This window comes from Stegostoma tigrinum, chromosome 9, assembly GCF_030684315.1.
Source record: "Stegostoma tigrinum isolate sSteTig4 chromosome 9, sSteTig4.hap1, whole genome shotgun sequence".
NCBI lineage: Eukaryota > Metazoa > Chordata > Chondrichthyes > Orectolobiformes > Stegostomatidae > Stegostoma > Stegostoma tigrinum.
Window position 1 is genome coordinate 46,524,948 of NC_081362.1, and position 15,550 is coordinate 46,540,497.

Consider the following 15,550-nt stretch of genomic DNA (forward strand, 5'->3'; position numbering starts at 1 on the left):
AGATTGTAGATGGTAGATATTGAGTGTTAACTGGGACCTTGTGCAGAGACAGTGTCTAGCTGGGAGAGGCCAGCGTTTGAACAGGTTTTGACTTGGGGATGAAGGATTGTGTTCCTGAAAACTGTAGGGCATAGCTTTGATTGTTCCCTGGGTCAACTACTTATTGAAAGTTCAGAGAATTCAATCTGTTAAAAGAATTAAATGAATATTCCTGGAGCCTAGAGAAAGCTACCTGCATGCATCATTGCCTATCAGAAACCTATATGATTTCATATCCTGTTGGTTATGGATTATGGAATAAACTGTATAGTTATGTTGCACTTATTTATTTTCCTTTTGATTCATCTACCAGCTGTGTGTTTGTGTCTTTGTGAGGGCTAGAATTAAGTTTAGTTTAAATTTAAATCCGACATTAATTAGATTGCAATGTGGTTTAACTTTGCTCTGCTACAGTGATTGTACTTTATTAATAAAATAGTTATTTTTTTTGTTTACAGCATAGACCTGGTGTCTGGTACTACTTAGTCAAAAGTCTGACTAGGCATTATTTGGAGTCAGTTTTGAGGGTCATTGAGATTTTTAATTCTGCTGAACTGTGAATACAGAGGCAAGGAGGCTGATTTGATTTGACTGTCTGTTTTCATGTGTTAACAAAGTACAGGATCGGCAACCTGACATACTGGGGTGTAGGATCTTCAGTCAGGACAAGGAAGGTGTAAAAGAGGAGGCTGAGTCAGTTCCTGCAGTAAGGGAGAGTTTCAAAACAGGCTTTGTGGGGAGAGGCTTAGAAGAAAAGGGGACAGCTACACTGCTGGGTGTGTCTTGTAGACAGCAGATATTAGAGAAGTAGATATGTAGACAATTCACCTGAGGTATGTAAAAGCAATACAGGTCTTTCTGCTATAAGATGTTGCGTTAGTGAGAATTGGCTGCAATTGAATAGTGGATGCTGTTTGGATAATGTGAACTCTGCACTATAGTGTTTTTTTTCTACAGTATGAGATCGCACTTGAATGCAACTGTCATTTTATAGGGTAGTAGGGTAATTATACCAGGGATTTCAACTTTCCCAACATTCATTTGAATATTTGTGGTGTAATGGGTTTAGAGGGAGCAGAACTTTTCATGTCAGCATTTAAAAGGTTCAATAAGGGATGAAGCAGTGCGAGACCTAATTCTGGGGAGCAAAGCGGGACTGGTGTTTTGAGGGATCAGTGGGAGAGTATTTTTGTGCATGTGACCATGACTTTGTACTTTCCATGTTTGTTACGGAAGAGGAGAAAGATGGTTTGTTTTATTTAAAAAATTAATTGGGGGAAAGGCAGAATCTGGCCAACGTAGACTGGGAACACCTACTTCTGTACAAATTTACAGGAGAACAATGGAGGGCAGTTTAAAATGGAATTGGCGAGATTACAAGGCTAACATGATGCCTTTTGTACGAAAATGGGAGCAACAAGCCCAGAGAACCTGAATGTCTAGGAATATTCAGGACTGGATATGAAGGAAGAAAAGAGGTTTTCAGAAAACAATGCAAATGCTAGAATCAAAAATTGCTGGAAAATCTCATCGGTTCTGGCAGCATTTGTGAAGAGAAGGGTCACTGGATCTGGAACACTAACTGCTTTCTCACCACTGATGGTGCCAGACCTGCTAAGATTTCCCAGCATTTTCTCATTTTGTTTCTGGCTTATAGTAGGTACAAAGGAAACTTCTCCCAGAGAGTGGTGGATATATGGAATGCTGTGCCCCAGAAGGCAGTGGAGGCCAAGTCTCTGGATACTTTCAAGAAAGATGGATAGAGCTCTTAAAGATAGTGGAATCAAGGGTTATGGGGATAAGGCAGGAACGGGATGCTGATTGTGGATGATCAGCCATGATCATAATGAATGGTGGTGGTGGCTCAAAGGGCCGAATGGCCTACTGCTGCACATGTTGTCTATAAGTCAACGGAGGCTATTGTGAAGTGCAGGAGGGATCTTAATTCAAGTAGGAGAACAAATCAGGAGCAGGAAAAAGAAATGGCAGCTGGGATTACGCAGAATCCCAAGATGTTTTCTAAGTATACGAAGGGGAAGAGGATAACCAGGGAAAGAGGTAGGCCCATTAGGAACAGTCTATATGTGGAGCTAAAGGACATTGGTAGAGTGTTAAACAAGTACTTCATTTCTGCCTTCACTTTGGAGAAGGAGTATGTAGATACAGAATTTGGGAAAAGGGGCTGTGAGTGTACTAAGTAGTTTGACATAGGGTGTGAGGAAGTATTGGTTTTGGTAGGCTTAAAGTGGACAGATTGTGGTCCAGATAAGCTGTCTCAAAGACTACTGTGGGACACAAGGGAGGAAATTTTATGGGGGCTCTGACCAAAATTTTTAATTCCTCTGGCCTCAGGAGAGGTACCAGTGGACCGGAGGACAGCTTATATGATTCCACCTTTCAAGAAGAGCAGTCGAGAGAAACCAGGGAATTTTGAATCAATGAATCTCGCATCAATAGTAGGGAAATATTCTGAAGAAGCAATTTACCTCCATTTGGAGAGGCATGGTTTGATCAGGATAGTCAGCTTAGCTCTGAGGGCCACTTGTCAAGTCTCCACCACTGTACCTTCCCTTTGAGTCTGTTCTGCTGGTTGAACAGGACAGCCTAGAAATACTGAGGAAGAGGTCTACAACTTTTGTAGAATCATACCTTTCAGTTATTGCTAGCTTGGTGATTGAGCATTTTGATGTAAGTCCTTGAATGTGAGTGAGGATGTCTTGCAAAGTGTTTTTTTTATTCTTTATTCATTTACGGGATGTGGGTGTCACTGACTAGGCAGCATTTATTGCCCACAGGGCAGTTGAGAGTCAACTACATTGCAGTGGGTCTGCAGTCACATTGAAGGCCAGACCAGGTAAGGATAGCTGTGTCCTTCCCTGAAGGACATTTAGTGAACCAGACCAAATTGTAATTCCCTACAGCAGTTGTGGGTGATAGAATGTGAGAAATTCTTGGTCAACCATCTGCTGGAATCATGATTCATAGGTCTGGACTAGGACATCCAAAAATGCTTGTTATTCCTTGGGTTAATTGGCTCGGATGGCTCAAATGGTTCAGATTTTTGCCAACAGCATAGGATTTAATCCACTTTGGAGCGGAGATGATTTGGAACTGGCCTCCTTGTGCTACATAAGTTGGAGGTTTTGGCACTGAATTAAATCTACTTTTGGGCATTGAACTCGGAAGAAAATTCAAAATCACCTGGTACTGAAATTCATTTCAACTTCATGATTTTGCACTCTCCTCAACTGACTCATTTTGAAGTTCTATTATTTCAAGATAATTAATCTATTCTACCAACATTATTTAAAAAATTATGGTAGCGAGTTTTGAGAAGATTTGTAGCTCAGGTTGAGGTTCTGGATGTGAGTTTGCTCGCTGAGCTGGAAGATTAGTTTTCAGACGTTTCGTCACCATTCTAGGTAACATCATCAGTGAGCCTCCGAAGCGCTGGTGTCATGTCCCGCTTTCTATTTATAGGTTTAGGTTTCCTTGGGTTGGTGATGTCACTTCCTGTTCTTTTTCTCCAGAGGATGGTAGATGGGCTCCAAATCAATGTGTTTGTTGATGGAGTTCCGGTTGGAATGCCATGCCTCTAGGAATTCTCGTGCGTGTCTGTTTGGCTTGTCCTAGGATGAATGTGTTGTCCCAATCAACTCCATCAACAAACACATGGGCTCCAAATCAATGTGTTTGTTGATGGAGTTCCGGTTGGAATGCCATGCCTCTAGGAATTCTCCTGCGTGTCTGTTTGGCTTGTCCTAGGATGAATGTGTTGTCCCAATCAACTCCATCAACAAACACATTGATTTGGAGCCCATCTACCATCCTCTGAGAAAAAGAACAGGAAATGACATCACCAACCCAAGGAAACCTAAACAGAAACAGAACGCGGGACAACACCAGCGCTTCATCGGAGGCTCTCTGATGTTACCTAGAATGGTGACAAAATGTCTGAAAACTAACCTTCCAGCTCAGCGAGCAAACTCACATCCAAAAAATTATGGGTCAGAACCTGTGTCTTTTCCCTTTTTAAAGCTAAAAAAACACAAATCACTGTAAGGAGACAAGAACCGTGTTTGGAGCTTTATTACTAGAAAAGGAGCAATGATAATGAAAGCAACAAAGCCATTAATCATCTTTTAATGCTAAACAAAACAAAATCATGTCTGACTTTTCTGTTTTAATGTATCTTTGTTAATTGTGATATTTGTCTTTTCCTGCAGCTGTTCTAGGATCTCAGTGTGTAGTATTTTAGCTGCCTATCACAGGCTTAGTTATTTTGCATGTATAATGATGCTGGCAACCTGATGTTACATGAACAATGGTGTTTCTATTAAATTGAAACTGCTTGAAGAGGAAAGAACATGAAGAAACCCGTTAGATTAGTGGCATCAGATAGTGGAGATTATGGGGTGGAAGAGGTTTGTTGAATAATGATGATGGGTATGTAATTTTCTTTTGAGGGAAAATTGCTAGAAAACAAAAGCAGCTTAGTAAATGGGAGGGTGGTATATTATTTATACTCGTGCAGCTTCCTGCAGAATGTCAGTAAAATTAAACCATAAAAGTTCAATTCATTTTCTTCTTTTGCACAAAATTAGAATTCTGTTTAGTTCATATTTTCACCATTGGTGTTTTTCCTGATTTTTTTTGTTTAAATTGATCAGTTGTTAATTGGTTAATGCTGCCAGTCATTCCTATGATGAAATTTGCTAAATTGTATCTGTAATTGAAATTTTAATAATAAATCTGAGAATGTTTTGAGCACAAGATGTTTAATTTTGAAAACTTAGTGGCACAGTGGTTAGCACTGCTGCCTCACAGTGCCAGAGACCCAGGTTCAATTCCAGTGTCGGGCAACTGTGTGGAGTTTGCACATTCTCCCCATGTCTGCATGAGTTTCCTCCGGGTGCTCAGGCTTCCTCCCACAGTCCAGAGATGTGCTGGTTAGGTGGATTGGCCATACTAAATTGCCCATAGTGTTAAGGCAGGTGTAGTTTAGGTGGGTTATAGGGCAGGTGGATCTAGGTTAACGCTCTGAGGTTTGGTGTGGACTTGTTGGGCCACAGGGCCTCTTTCCACTCTGTAGGGATTCTGATTCTAAATCCTAATTCTAAGATCATTTGTGTGCCAGAAATATGCAATGAAGTCTTTATTCTGATGGTTGCAATGGCCTGGTGCCAAATAAATTTGGGGAATCACTCAGCTCCTAATGGACATGATGCGCCAAAAAGGACCCCTGTCCGTTACATTACATTCTCTGTCAGATTTTTAACTGTCTTTTTAAAATAAAAGGTGGAAAACAGGTTTGTTCAGTAATGGACCTAATCAGTTTGTACTTAAACTCTCATGTCATGCAATGATTGTGGCCTTAGATTATGAATGTGGGTTATTAGGCTTTGTTGATATTTTTGTATTAATCTAATATATAATGGCAAATTTTAATTTTGAATATGTTTTGGCTGAGTTTCATTTTTTATCAAGTAGTTAGTTTTAATAATTTCCTAAGTGTATGTAGCATTACCGTTGCTCCATCGGTGGTGTTATACCAAATATTACAGCTGTTTATAGTGTCAAATAGTTCAATTAGCTTGTTTAGAAACTGCAGTTTCTAGCACCAAAATAAGTTCTCTTATAAATAGAACAAAATCCTTATCCTATGTATACATGAAGCCCCCAGCTGCAACGTTAGACACAGGTTCGATATATTTTCATACTTGCAGTTGTGTGCTGTTTGAGGTTGGGTAAAATAAGCATTTTCAACAGAACAAGGACCCCGCAGTGGTCGAGAACGCCCTCGACCGTGTCTCCCGCATTTCCTGTAACTCATCCCTCACACCCCGCCCCTGTAATAAACGCTAAAAGAGAATCCCCCTAGTGCTCACATACCACCCCACCAACCGTCCATATACAACGCATCATCCTCCAACATTTCAACCATTTACAATCTGACCCCACCACTAAAGACCTTTGTTTTGTTTTCCCATCCCCACCCTCGTCTGCCTTCCGGAGAGACCGCTCTCTCTGGGACTCCCTTGTCTGCTCCACGCTCCCCACCAACCGCACCACTTTCCCCTGCAACAGCAGGAAGTGCTACACTTGCCCCCACACCACCTCCCTCACCCCTATCCCAGGCCCTAAGATGACTTTCCACATCAAGCAGATGTTCACCTGCACATCCACCAATGTAATATTTTGCATTTGCTATACCCGTTGTGGCTCCCTCTACATTAGGGAAACCAAGCGGAGGCTTGGGGACCGCTTTGCGGAACACCTACGCTTGGTTCGCAATAAACAACTGCACCTCCCAGTCGCGAACCATTTTAAATCCCCTCCCATTCCTTTGACAACATGCCCATGCTGGGCCTCCTGCAGTGCCAAAATGATGCCACCCGAAGGTTGCAGAACATTAACTCATTCTGCTTGGGAACCCTGCAGCCTAATAGTATCAATGTGGATTTCATGAGCTTCAAAACTCATCATCCTCCATCATCCCAAAACCAGCCCAGTTCGTTCCTGCATCCCTAACCTGTTCTTCCTCTAACCTAACCCCCCCCCCCCCACCTCAAGCTGCACCACCATTTCCTACCTACTAACCTCATCCCACCCCCTTGATCTGTCAGTCCTCCCTGGACTGACCTATTCTTTCCCTTCCTTCCCACCTATATTCTCCTCTCCACCTATCTTCTCCTCTATCCATCTTCGGTCTGCCTCTCCCTAACCCCTTCTTCTGAAGAAGGGCCTAGGCCCGAAACATCAGCTTTTGTGCTCCTAAGATGCTGCTTGGCCTGCTGTGTTCATCCAGCTCCACACTTTGTCAAGGACTTAATGCTGACCTGGTAGCACTTGCTTGTGCAGTTCCCAGCACTGAATGTATGATTAAACATAGGGTTTTCATAAATTTTTGTCAAAAGTAATCATCGATTGTGAAATACACACACATGAACTGATATGGAACTATGCTTTAATCTGTGAAGGACGCCTGAATTTTACAGCAAATTTTCTATCTGAAGACTTAGAACATTTTAAAACAGAATGCTTTCACCGTTTTTTTTATATTGCCTGCTTTCTGTTAACTCTACTATTATTGGTTTGAGTAGGAAAATAGTGACTTTTCTAGGGCTGAAAAGTGCCTCATGTTGATCCATACCCGACTCCAAATGCTGAACAAATAGGTTGGGTATTGTGCATAATTGTAAAATTTAAAAAAAAAACTTTGTAGAGCATCTTTTCTGATATCAGTTTGTCTTAAAGTGCTTAAGAAAATAGTACCGTGGTATGACATATGGTATGTACAATGACTGCATTGTAAACGTGACTGTGAATAATTTTAAAACATGTTTTTTCAAATAGAAGACTTTTTTGTTCCCCCAAAAATCACTTTTTAAGCTTTAGGGCACAGATTTTCCACCTACTTTTTCTTTCTACAAAAGTCAAGTCCCTAAAATTTAAAAATATAAACAAAGAGCTCGCATAATATGTTACATGACAATCTCAGGGCATTGCAAAGTGCTTCACAACCAGTTAAGTGCTTGGAAAGTCTGATCACTATTGTAATGTACAAAATAACAGGAATTAAGTTTATACACCGATTTTAGTAAGAATTAATAAGGTGAATGACTATTTGTGGTGTTGGCAGAGGGGAAATACCTTTTGAAAAAGGTCTATGGGCTGCTTTATATCTATCTAATCAGGCACATGGGTTCAAAGTCTTATGCAGGATTAATTGAGCTAATTTAGTATGTTGATCTGAGGTTTAAGAATAATATTTCTTAATTATTGTTTCTTCTAAATTCTGTATTCTAGTTTCCACTTCTCTACCTGGCATCTCCCCTTGCAGTTGGTCCATGTTACACTTAACAGCAAGTTGATTTCAACCTTCCTGTCTTGCTTCCCACTTTTCTTTTACTGCTTTAGTCACCTATTTCCACTAAGGATCTTTCTTCTCTATCCCTTTCATTGCACACAGGGTTGCAGTAAAGATCTTTGAGCTGGAACTTGATCCGGTTTGATATTTATTGCTTGCTTTGGGTACTGCCATTGAGTTTATTTTTAAATTTAGCAAGCGAGAGATTTGGCTTAAAATGTTAGATGTTAGTGCAATTTCTCTTGTCTTTCTAATGGTAGTGAAGCCACGTCTTGATTTATCCAGCAGTTAATATTCATTTGTATGAAGCCTGCAGCTCTGTGTGCTCATTGTTTGTTTGGAGGCATTGTTTGGATCCCAACATCTTGTGTTGTGTAGCTTTGTAGTCGAGCATAGGTTGTCACTTGACATCTATTGTTTCCAAGTAGATTTAATTCATTTGGAAATAGTGTATAAAAATTATTTTGGTAAGATGAGAGGTATGAAATGGGAAACGCTGCTAGGCTATGGTTCAGTATTTTGCACAGTAGGTTTAATGACCTTTTTGAAAAGACATTTATTATAATTTGCAGAAAGTATCTGTTTTTGATTTTTGAAATATTGTAGTTTTAGTAGGCAAATGATGAAAAACCTGTCTTCATTTGCAGTCAGTTGGATTTCTTCACCCAGATGGAATGTTTTGGCACAGACTTCCAATAGCTTTCATGAGTACCAACACTTTTTTGGCAACTTGCTTTAGGAAAAGAAACATGATACTAAGGATTTGTTTCTTTTAAAAATTGTCTTTTTTGTATGTAATGTGTGAATTAAAACTTTTCTTAAAATCTACAGGAGACTTTACAGCAGTTAATTATGATGTCTCTACCAAATGTCCTTGTCCTGGGGCGAACCCCCCTCACAGGTAAGTTAATATGATTGTAATACAATCTTTTAATTTTGTCATGTTTATATGATTAAGGATTTTTAAAAAATCAAACGTTATCTTGAACCAACTACAAATCTGGACAGAACTCTCAATTTCTGTGGCACGTACTAATTTTTGTAACTGGTTGCAGAAACAACTGGCAACCAGACATCTCGTCTGGGTGAATTTTCTGTACGTGCTTCAACTGCCATGCTCAGAACTTAAGTCGGTCTGAAATTGTTTGATGCATGTTTATCTGTTAACTTTTGAACATTACAATGGAGCACATGTAGTCAAACGGGATGAATCAATGAAGAGGATTTCTTGCAAAATTGTAGTTAGACCCTAACTAATTTTTTCCCTACAAGATGTGCATTCTGTTCATGCTTTCTAGTTGCTTGTGGATCTGCAAGGCATCCCTATGATAAAGAATTCCTAAGGTTGATTTGTTCGATTTAGTTCTGCAGAATCTTTCATTATACTTGTCCAAATATAGCATGAAAGTTTACAAAAGTCATTGATGTAAAACTTAAAATTTACATTGTTAAATAATTGTTTTCGATGAACATTTCAACCCAGATGAACTAATTTGTTTTGTTTACTTAAGTGATCTATTCAGCACTTGCTGTTTTCAGTGTTTCTGTGCCATATTCTCGCCTTTTTTGAGTAAAATGAACAGATTTAATCTCCACTTTTTTTGGTGTTGTGTGTATTCCTTTTGAAAAGGAGCAGAAGTGAATACAAATGATCTTGGTTGTAAATTTGATAAAGAACATGCCGTTAGTAGACCTTTTTAGCTCCTTTTAAACCCTATTGTATCTTTCTTTTAGATTATGGCTAATTGTCCACCTTAACACACTCTGTTTGAACAACCTATATCTAAATCCTTTCATACTTTTTACAGAGGAACAGGGTAGGCCATTCCGACCCCAATTCTGTTCCACCATTCAGTGAGATCATGCTGCTCTGAGCTGCCTTGGCCTGTGTCTTTAAAACATTTGCTTAACAAAAGGGTATCCATCTCAGATCTAAAATTAACTGATCCTGCATCAATTGCCTTTTGTGGACAAGGTTCAGAAAAGATTTACAAGGATGTTACTAGGGTTGGAGCGTTTGAGCTATAGGGAAAGGCTGAATAGGCTGGGGCCATTTTCCCTGGAGCATAGGAGGCTGAAGGGAGAGCTTTATAGAGATTCTTAAAATCAAGAGGGGCTAAAATAGGCTGAAAAGTCAAGGCCTTTTCCCTGGGGTAGGGGAGTCCAAAACTAGAGGGAATAGGTTTTAAGGTGACAGGGGAAAAATTTAAAAGGGACTTAAGGGGCAGTGTTTTCAGACAGGAGGTGGTGGGTGTAGGCACTGAGTTGCCAGAGGAAGTGGAGGGGGCTGGTACAGATACAGCATTTTAAAAAGCAACTGGATCGGCATATGAATAGAGAGGGTTTACAGGGATATGGGCCAAATTCTGGCAAATGGGACCAGATGTCTGGTTAGCATTGGCGAGTTGGACCGACAGGTCTTTCTGTGATGTCTGTCTCTTTCTCTAAATATCATCCTTTGTGTATAGAATTGCTTTCTAACATGTCTCCTGAATTGTCAGGTCCTAATTGACAGACCAGGCCCCTATTTGGGCAACGCGTTGGCTCATTGGTAAGCACTGCTGTCTTTCAGTGCCAGGGACCTGAGTTCAATTTGAGCCTCTGGTGACCGTTTTTGTGGCGTTTGCACATTCTCCCATGTCAGCATGGGTTTCCTCTGGGTGCTCTGGTTTCTTCCCACAGTCCAAAGATGTGCAGGCTAGGTAGATTGGCCATAGGAAATCCAGGGATATTGGCTAGGCGGGTGATTCTGGGAGGGATGCTCTTCGGAAGGTTGGTGTGGACTCGATGGGCAGAATGGCCTGCTTCCACACTGTAGGGATTCTATGACAGTTCTAGAATCCCCTGGCAGTGATAATTTATCTTTGTCAACCCTGTCTGTTCTTGTTAATATCTTGAAGACTTTGATCAGATTACATTTAACCCTCTAAATTTCAGTGAAAACAGGCTTAACTCAAAATAATCGCTTACCCCAACTTAATCTCTGAAGTCCTGGTATCGTTCTTGTTTGTACTCCCTGTATGGATACCCAGGTCTGCTCATAGTGCTCAAACTGGGTCTAAATGGGGTCTTGTATTAATGCAGTAAAACTTCTGCATCTTTATACGCCAGTCCTCAAGCTATAAAGTGTTATAATAGATTTCATTATTTTCTGCACCTGTTTGTGATATTTTAAATGTCTGTGCATTTTCAGATTCTCTTCAGATAGCCACTGTATTTAACTTCTTACCGTCTAGAAAGTACCCTGATGTGGCCTTTTTCAGTCCAAAAATGAATAACCTCACACGCTCTTTGAACTCCATCTGCCACAGTTTTGCCAGTTAGTCTATCAATATGGCATTGTAATTTTATGCTACCGTCTCTCAGTCTACGATGCTACCTGACTTTGTGCCATCAGCAATTTTGGATATATGACTTACATGCAGCTGTCCAAATCGTTAATAAACAGTGTGAATAATTGTGTGTCCAATTCAAATCTTGTAGGAACCACTGGCCACGTGCTGCTGATTTTTGAATACACACCACTCAGACAATTTCCCAGCTCTGCCAGTAACAGTTTTGTGGGCCGCTATCTTATGTGGTACTTTGTTATATAAATGTTAGAAGGCATTTGAAAAACAGCTCCCATAGACATTCCCCTGTTCACTACTTTAATCACCTCTTCACAAAATTGAGAGGCTCGTTAGGCCTGACCTGCCTGTCAGTAATCCATGCTGGCTTTCCCCAATAACTGAAGGTGTTTGGTTACCCCATCCTTGATTTATAGACTCCAACAAATTCCCCTTGACCAAGTGTAGGTTAACTGTTGTGTAATTCCCTGATTTCCTCTTTTGCCCCTCCTAAATAACAGTGACATGTACAATTTTCCAAACTGGGAGTAGGGCGGTGTGGTTTGAAAGACACTGGTTTACTATTGTGTTAAATATTTTCTTAAAACATCCTCCACTGTTCTTCAGCTGTCTTACACATTTGGCAGATTTTCTGAATTTACTGTCTCATGTCAAAGCCAGCCTATTGACATGCATGCTTTTTGCTTTCAAACAGTGCGTTGAACTGGTTCATGTTATGATCACTATTTCTTTGATAAATGTTCATGCATAATCAGGTTACTAATTAAATCTCCCCATTACTAAATCCAATGTTGCATCCAAGACACATTGCTCCAGGAAACTACCCAGGATGCACTCCAGAAATTCACTACCTTTTTCGACCAGTCTGCCTCTCCCAAAATTAAAATTCCCAATTAGTACTGATCTGGCTTTGTTACACACTTGCCTCACTCTAAGGTCACTCAGAGCTCTCAAAAGATCTCAATACCAAAATGACCATTGTCTCATGATTCTTCTTCAGACAGCCGCAAAAACTCAAGTCCCCATGTCGCATTGAAATTCATGGGTGTTTTATCAATGCTGTCAGTGTCACAGAATAGAATCTGTGGTTGCATTTGCAGATAGAGGCCATTTAGCTCATTGCATCTACACTAGCTCTGAGTATCTCACTCACTGCTACTCTTCTGCCTTATCCCTATAGCTGCGCACATTGTACCTTTCCCAATAACCATCTGATTTCCTTTTCGAATGCCTTGACTGAACCTGCCTTCACTCCAAATTAGTGACAGTGCATTCTAGACTATAACCACTTATGTGAAAATGTTATTCCTCTTCTCGCTATTTTGCTTCTTTGGCTAAATTCTTTAAATATTTATTGTTCTCAATCTTTTTCACAAATGGGAATATTTGCTCCTGACCTGCTTTGTCCAGATCTCTTGTGAATTAGAAGACTTGTATCAGAGATCTGCCCAGTTCTTATGCTAGCAATCCAAACTTTGAAGTGGAAAGGTTTGAAAACTGTGAAAAACAAAGTATGAAACATCTAAACTCATGATTGTACTCGTCTTTTTATGCTATAATTTCATCACGTCGGTTATGATGATTTTCAAGTGTAAAACCATGCTGAAAATCAAGTTTCCTGCAACAACTATGTTAACATTTTGGATGGATTGAATTTATGAATCAATAATTCTGAGGAATGGGTGTCTGGTGGCCTGTGCAAAGAATACAGATTATTAGTTTGTGACATGTGTAGATCCCATATATAAAAAATATGATTAAGCGATGACTGCAAAGAAATGAAAAACAAATAGCAGGTTGTCGTCAGCACTCAGTTGCTTATGTGTATGATTGTCCACCTAGGAAATTCCTTGTAACTAGTCATGGGTTCTGTGGATCCTTGCGGAGTGATGAGCCTGAATATTTATGCGGCATCTCTGGGTGCATGCTTGACAAGTATTTCTGGGAGGTGAAATTGGTCCTTCGCCTTGAAATTGTTGGCATTCCCTTTTGTACTTGTTCTTTATGGTTGGGATGCCTCCAAGAATTGTGTCCTTACAAGAGGTTCCTCCATATCAATTTCTTCTCAACAAGGGTCTCCCAAGCGTTGAATTCCATGTTGTATTTCCTGAGGCAAGCCTTCAGAGAATCTTTTGACATGCTTCCTTCCCCCTCTTGAACCAGTGCATTCCTTGAGTTTGGTGAAGATGATTTGCATTAAGAACTTGGGCATCCTAAGCAAGTGGCCAGATTTGCGGAGTTGGTTTTGGATGATAATGGCCTTGATGCTGGTGTGATTGGCTTCTTTAAGGATACTGATGTTAATGTGCCTGTCCTTCCAGCTGATGTGGAGAATCCATCTGAGTATCTTGTTACTTATTAATGGGCTTGAGGTGGCATCTGTACATAGTCTGAATACCAGAGCCATTTAGAAGAGTTGTAAGGGCGACTGCCTTACAAGGGTCTGAATGTCAGCAGAGTTGTTAATGTTATTGAAGACCTTAAGTGTCTTAAGGTGGCACTCTCAAATTGGATGTAGTATTGAATCCCTACATCGATATTAGTGTTAGATGAGGGCTAGCTTCTCAGGTAGGGGAAGTGTTCCAAGCTCGTGAGGATTTCTCAGTTAATCTTAATTGAGGGATAGGGCAGTCTGACCTGAAATGGGCTGGTACAGGATTGAGGCTGACGCTAATTCTTTGGTATACTTCCATGAAGTTTTTAAACAAGGTTTGGAAGTTGTTTTCTGAGCACACAAGGAAGAGATTCGTGTTTACATGCTGAATTCCACCAGCAACACTGGTGTCATTTTCTTCTTGAATTTGAACTGGTTGAAGTTGTTTCTCTTCTGCAAGATGGTCGATGTCCACACCAAATGGTGAAACTTCAACTTGACAAGATGAGGAGTGGTGGCAATGAAGATGGAGAAAAGGATAATGGTGATGACATATCACACTGAAAATCAAGTTCACTGCAATTTTTGCATATCTTTGACAATAGTTGGATGGATTGAATTTATGGAGCAATAATTGAACAAAATGGGTGTCTGTTGGCCTATGCAGAGTAAGCAGATTACTAGTTTGTGACATTTCCAGATCCCTAATAAACTATGTTAAGGAATTTCTGCAAAGAAATAACACCAAAATTATAGGTACAAGGAAGTCTAACACCTGTCGTCCGTTAAGAGCAGGAGTTGGGCATTTGGTCCTTCAGTCCTCCTGTACCATTCAATAAGATCGCATTTATCACTGTATACATTTCACAATGCTGCTGGCAAATGATTTGGATTATTTGTATTCAGAATGTACCACGGGGAAAAATAAATACTGTAGATTGATTGCACTACAATAGTCTAAAAATGAAGAATACCACCCTAGGTCACAAAAGGAATTCTGTTTTATAACTATCATAAATATTGAAGTAGGATTGTTGCTCTGATATCACATGGATACTGTATGCAACATTTTAAAATGAATTTTGCCAGTATTTGAACCCCCTTTTGCAGTTGAGTCATTGACCAAACTCTAGCTATTGGTCAGTTTGACAATTATGCGATGCCCTCGTTTGATCATTTGTACAGTGATCAGGGACAGATTAATGTTTAACATTTCATTATATTTCTTTCATTGCAGTTAGTTACAATTAACTGACATTTTTCCAGAATACATTAACCTATTTAAAGTTACTTACGTAGTTGAATTTTAGTGGTTTACGGTGATGGCTGTTTTGTTTCAGAACAAGGCATTGAAGAGATGAAAAAACTACTTCTGCTTCTGCTAGGCTGTGCTGTTCAGGTTGGTAATTTTTGTTGACTTTTTAAAATCAACTTCCTTTTGCTTTTCAGTTTCTTTTTGAAATTAAGTTAACACCTTACCAGGAACAAAGAATATTAACATGGAAAAGCTCTTTTAGGATATATTATGACATCGAATGTCCCCTGGCTTGACTTTTTTGTTGTATCACCATGCTTAATGTGAACCCACCGAATGATACCTTTCCCCATTAATCCATTATTTAAAATGGTAACAGCATAATCAGATTATTTGTCTTTTTCCAATTAAGTAATTTCTAAAAAAAAAATCCACAGAACGTTCAAAGGAATTTTGAAAGTAGCAGGGCAGGTAGATAAGGTAGTTAATAAGACACATGGGATGCTGCCCTTTATTAGCCAAGAGTACAAGAGCTGAGAGTTCATGCTGGAGCTTCCAAATTATACCCCATTTTTCCAATAGTAAGAGGTCAATAACCAGATCCCACAGCCTTGAATCTGAAAGAAATATAGCATCTAATTTTGTTCACCCAGAAAATACTG

The 15,550-nt window shown here is 39.8% G+C and overlaps 1 protein-coding gene across 13 annotated transcripts in view; it reads left to right on the plus strand.

The window, feature by feature from the left end:
- The window catches only part of LOC125454694 (girdin-like), a 322,453-nt gene that overhangs the window by 61,280 nt on the left and 245,623 nt on the right, over positions 1-15,550 (plus strand). For all 13 annotated transcript variants that reach the window (XM_048535750.1, XM_048535754.1, XM_048535755.1 and 10 more), the window contains exons 4-5: positions 8,741-8,810; positions 14,974-15,032. In XM_048535750.1, the coding sequence (XP_048391707.1) occupies positions 8,741-8,810; positions 14,974-15,032 (129 nt within the window). The remainder of the gene's footprint in view (positions 1-8,740; positions 8,811-14,973; positions 15,033-15,550) is intronic.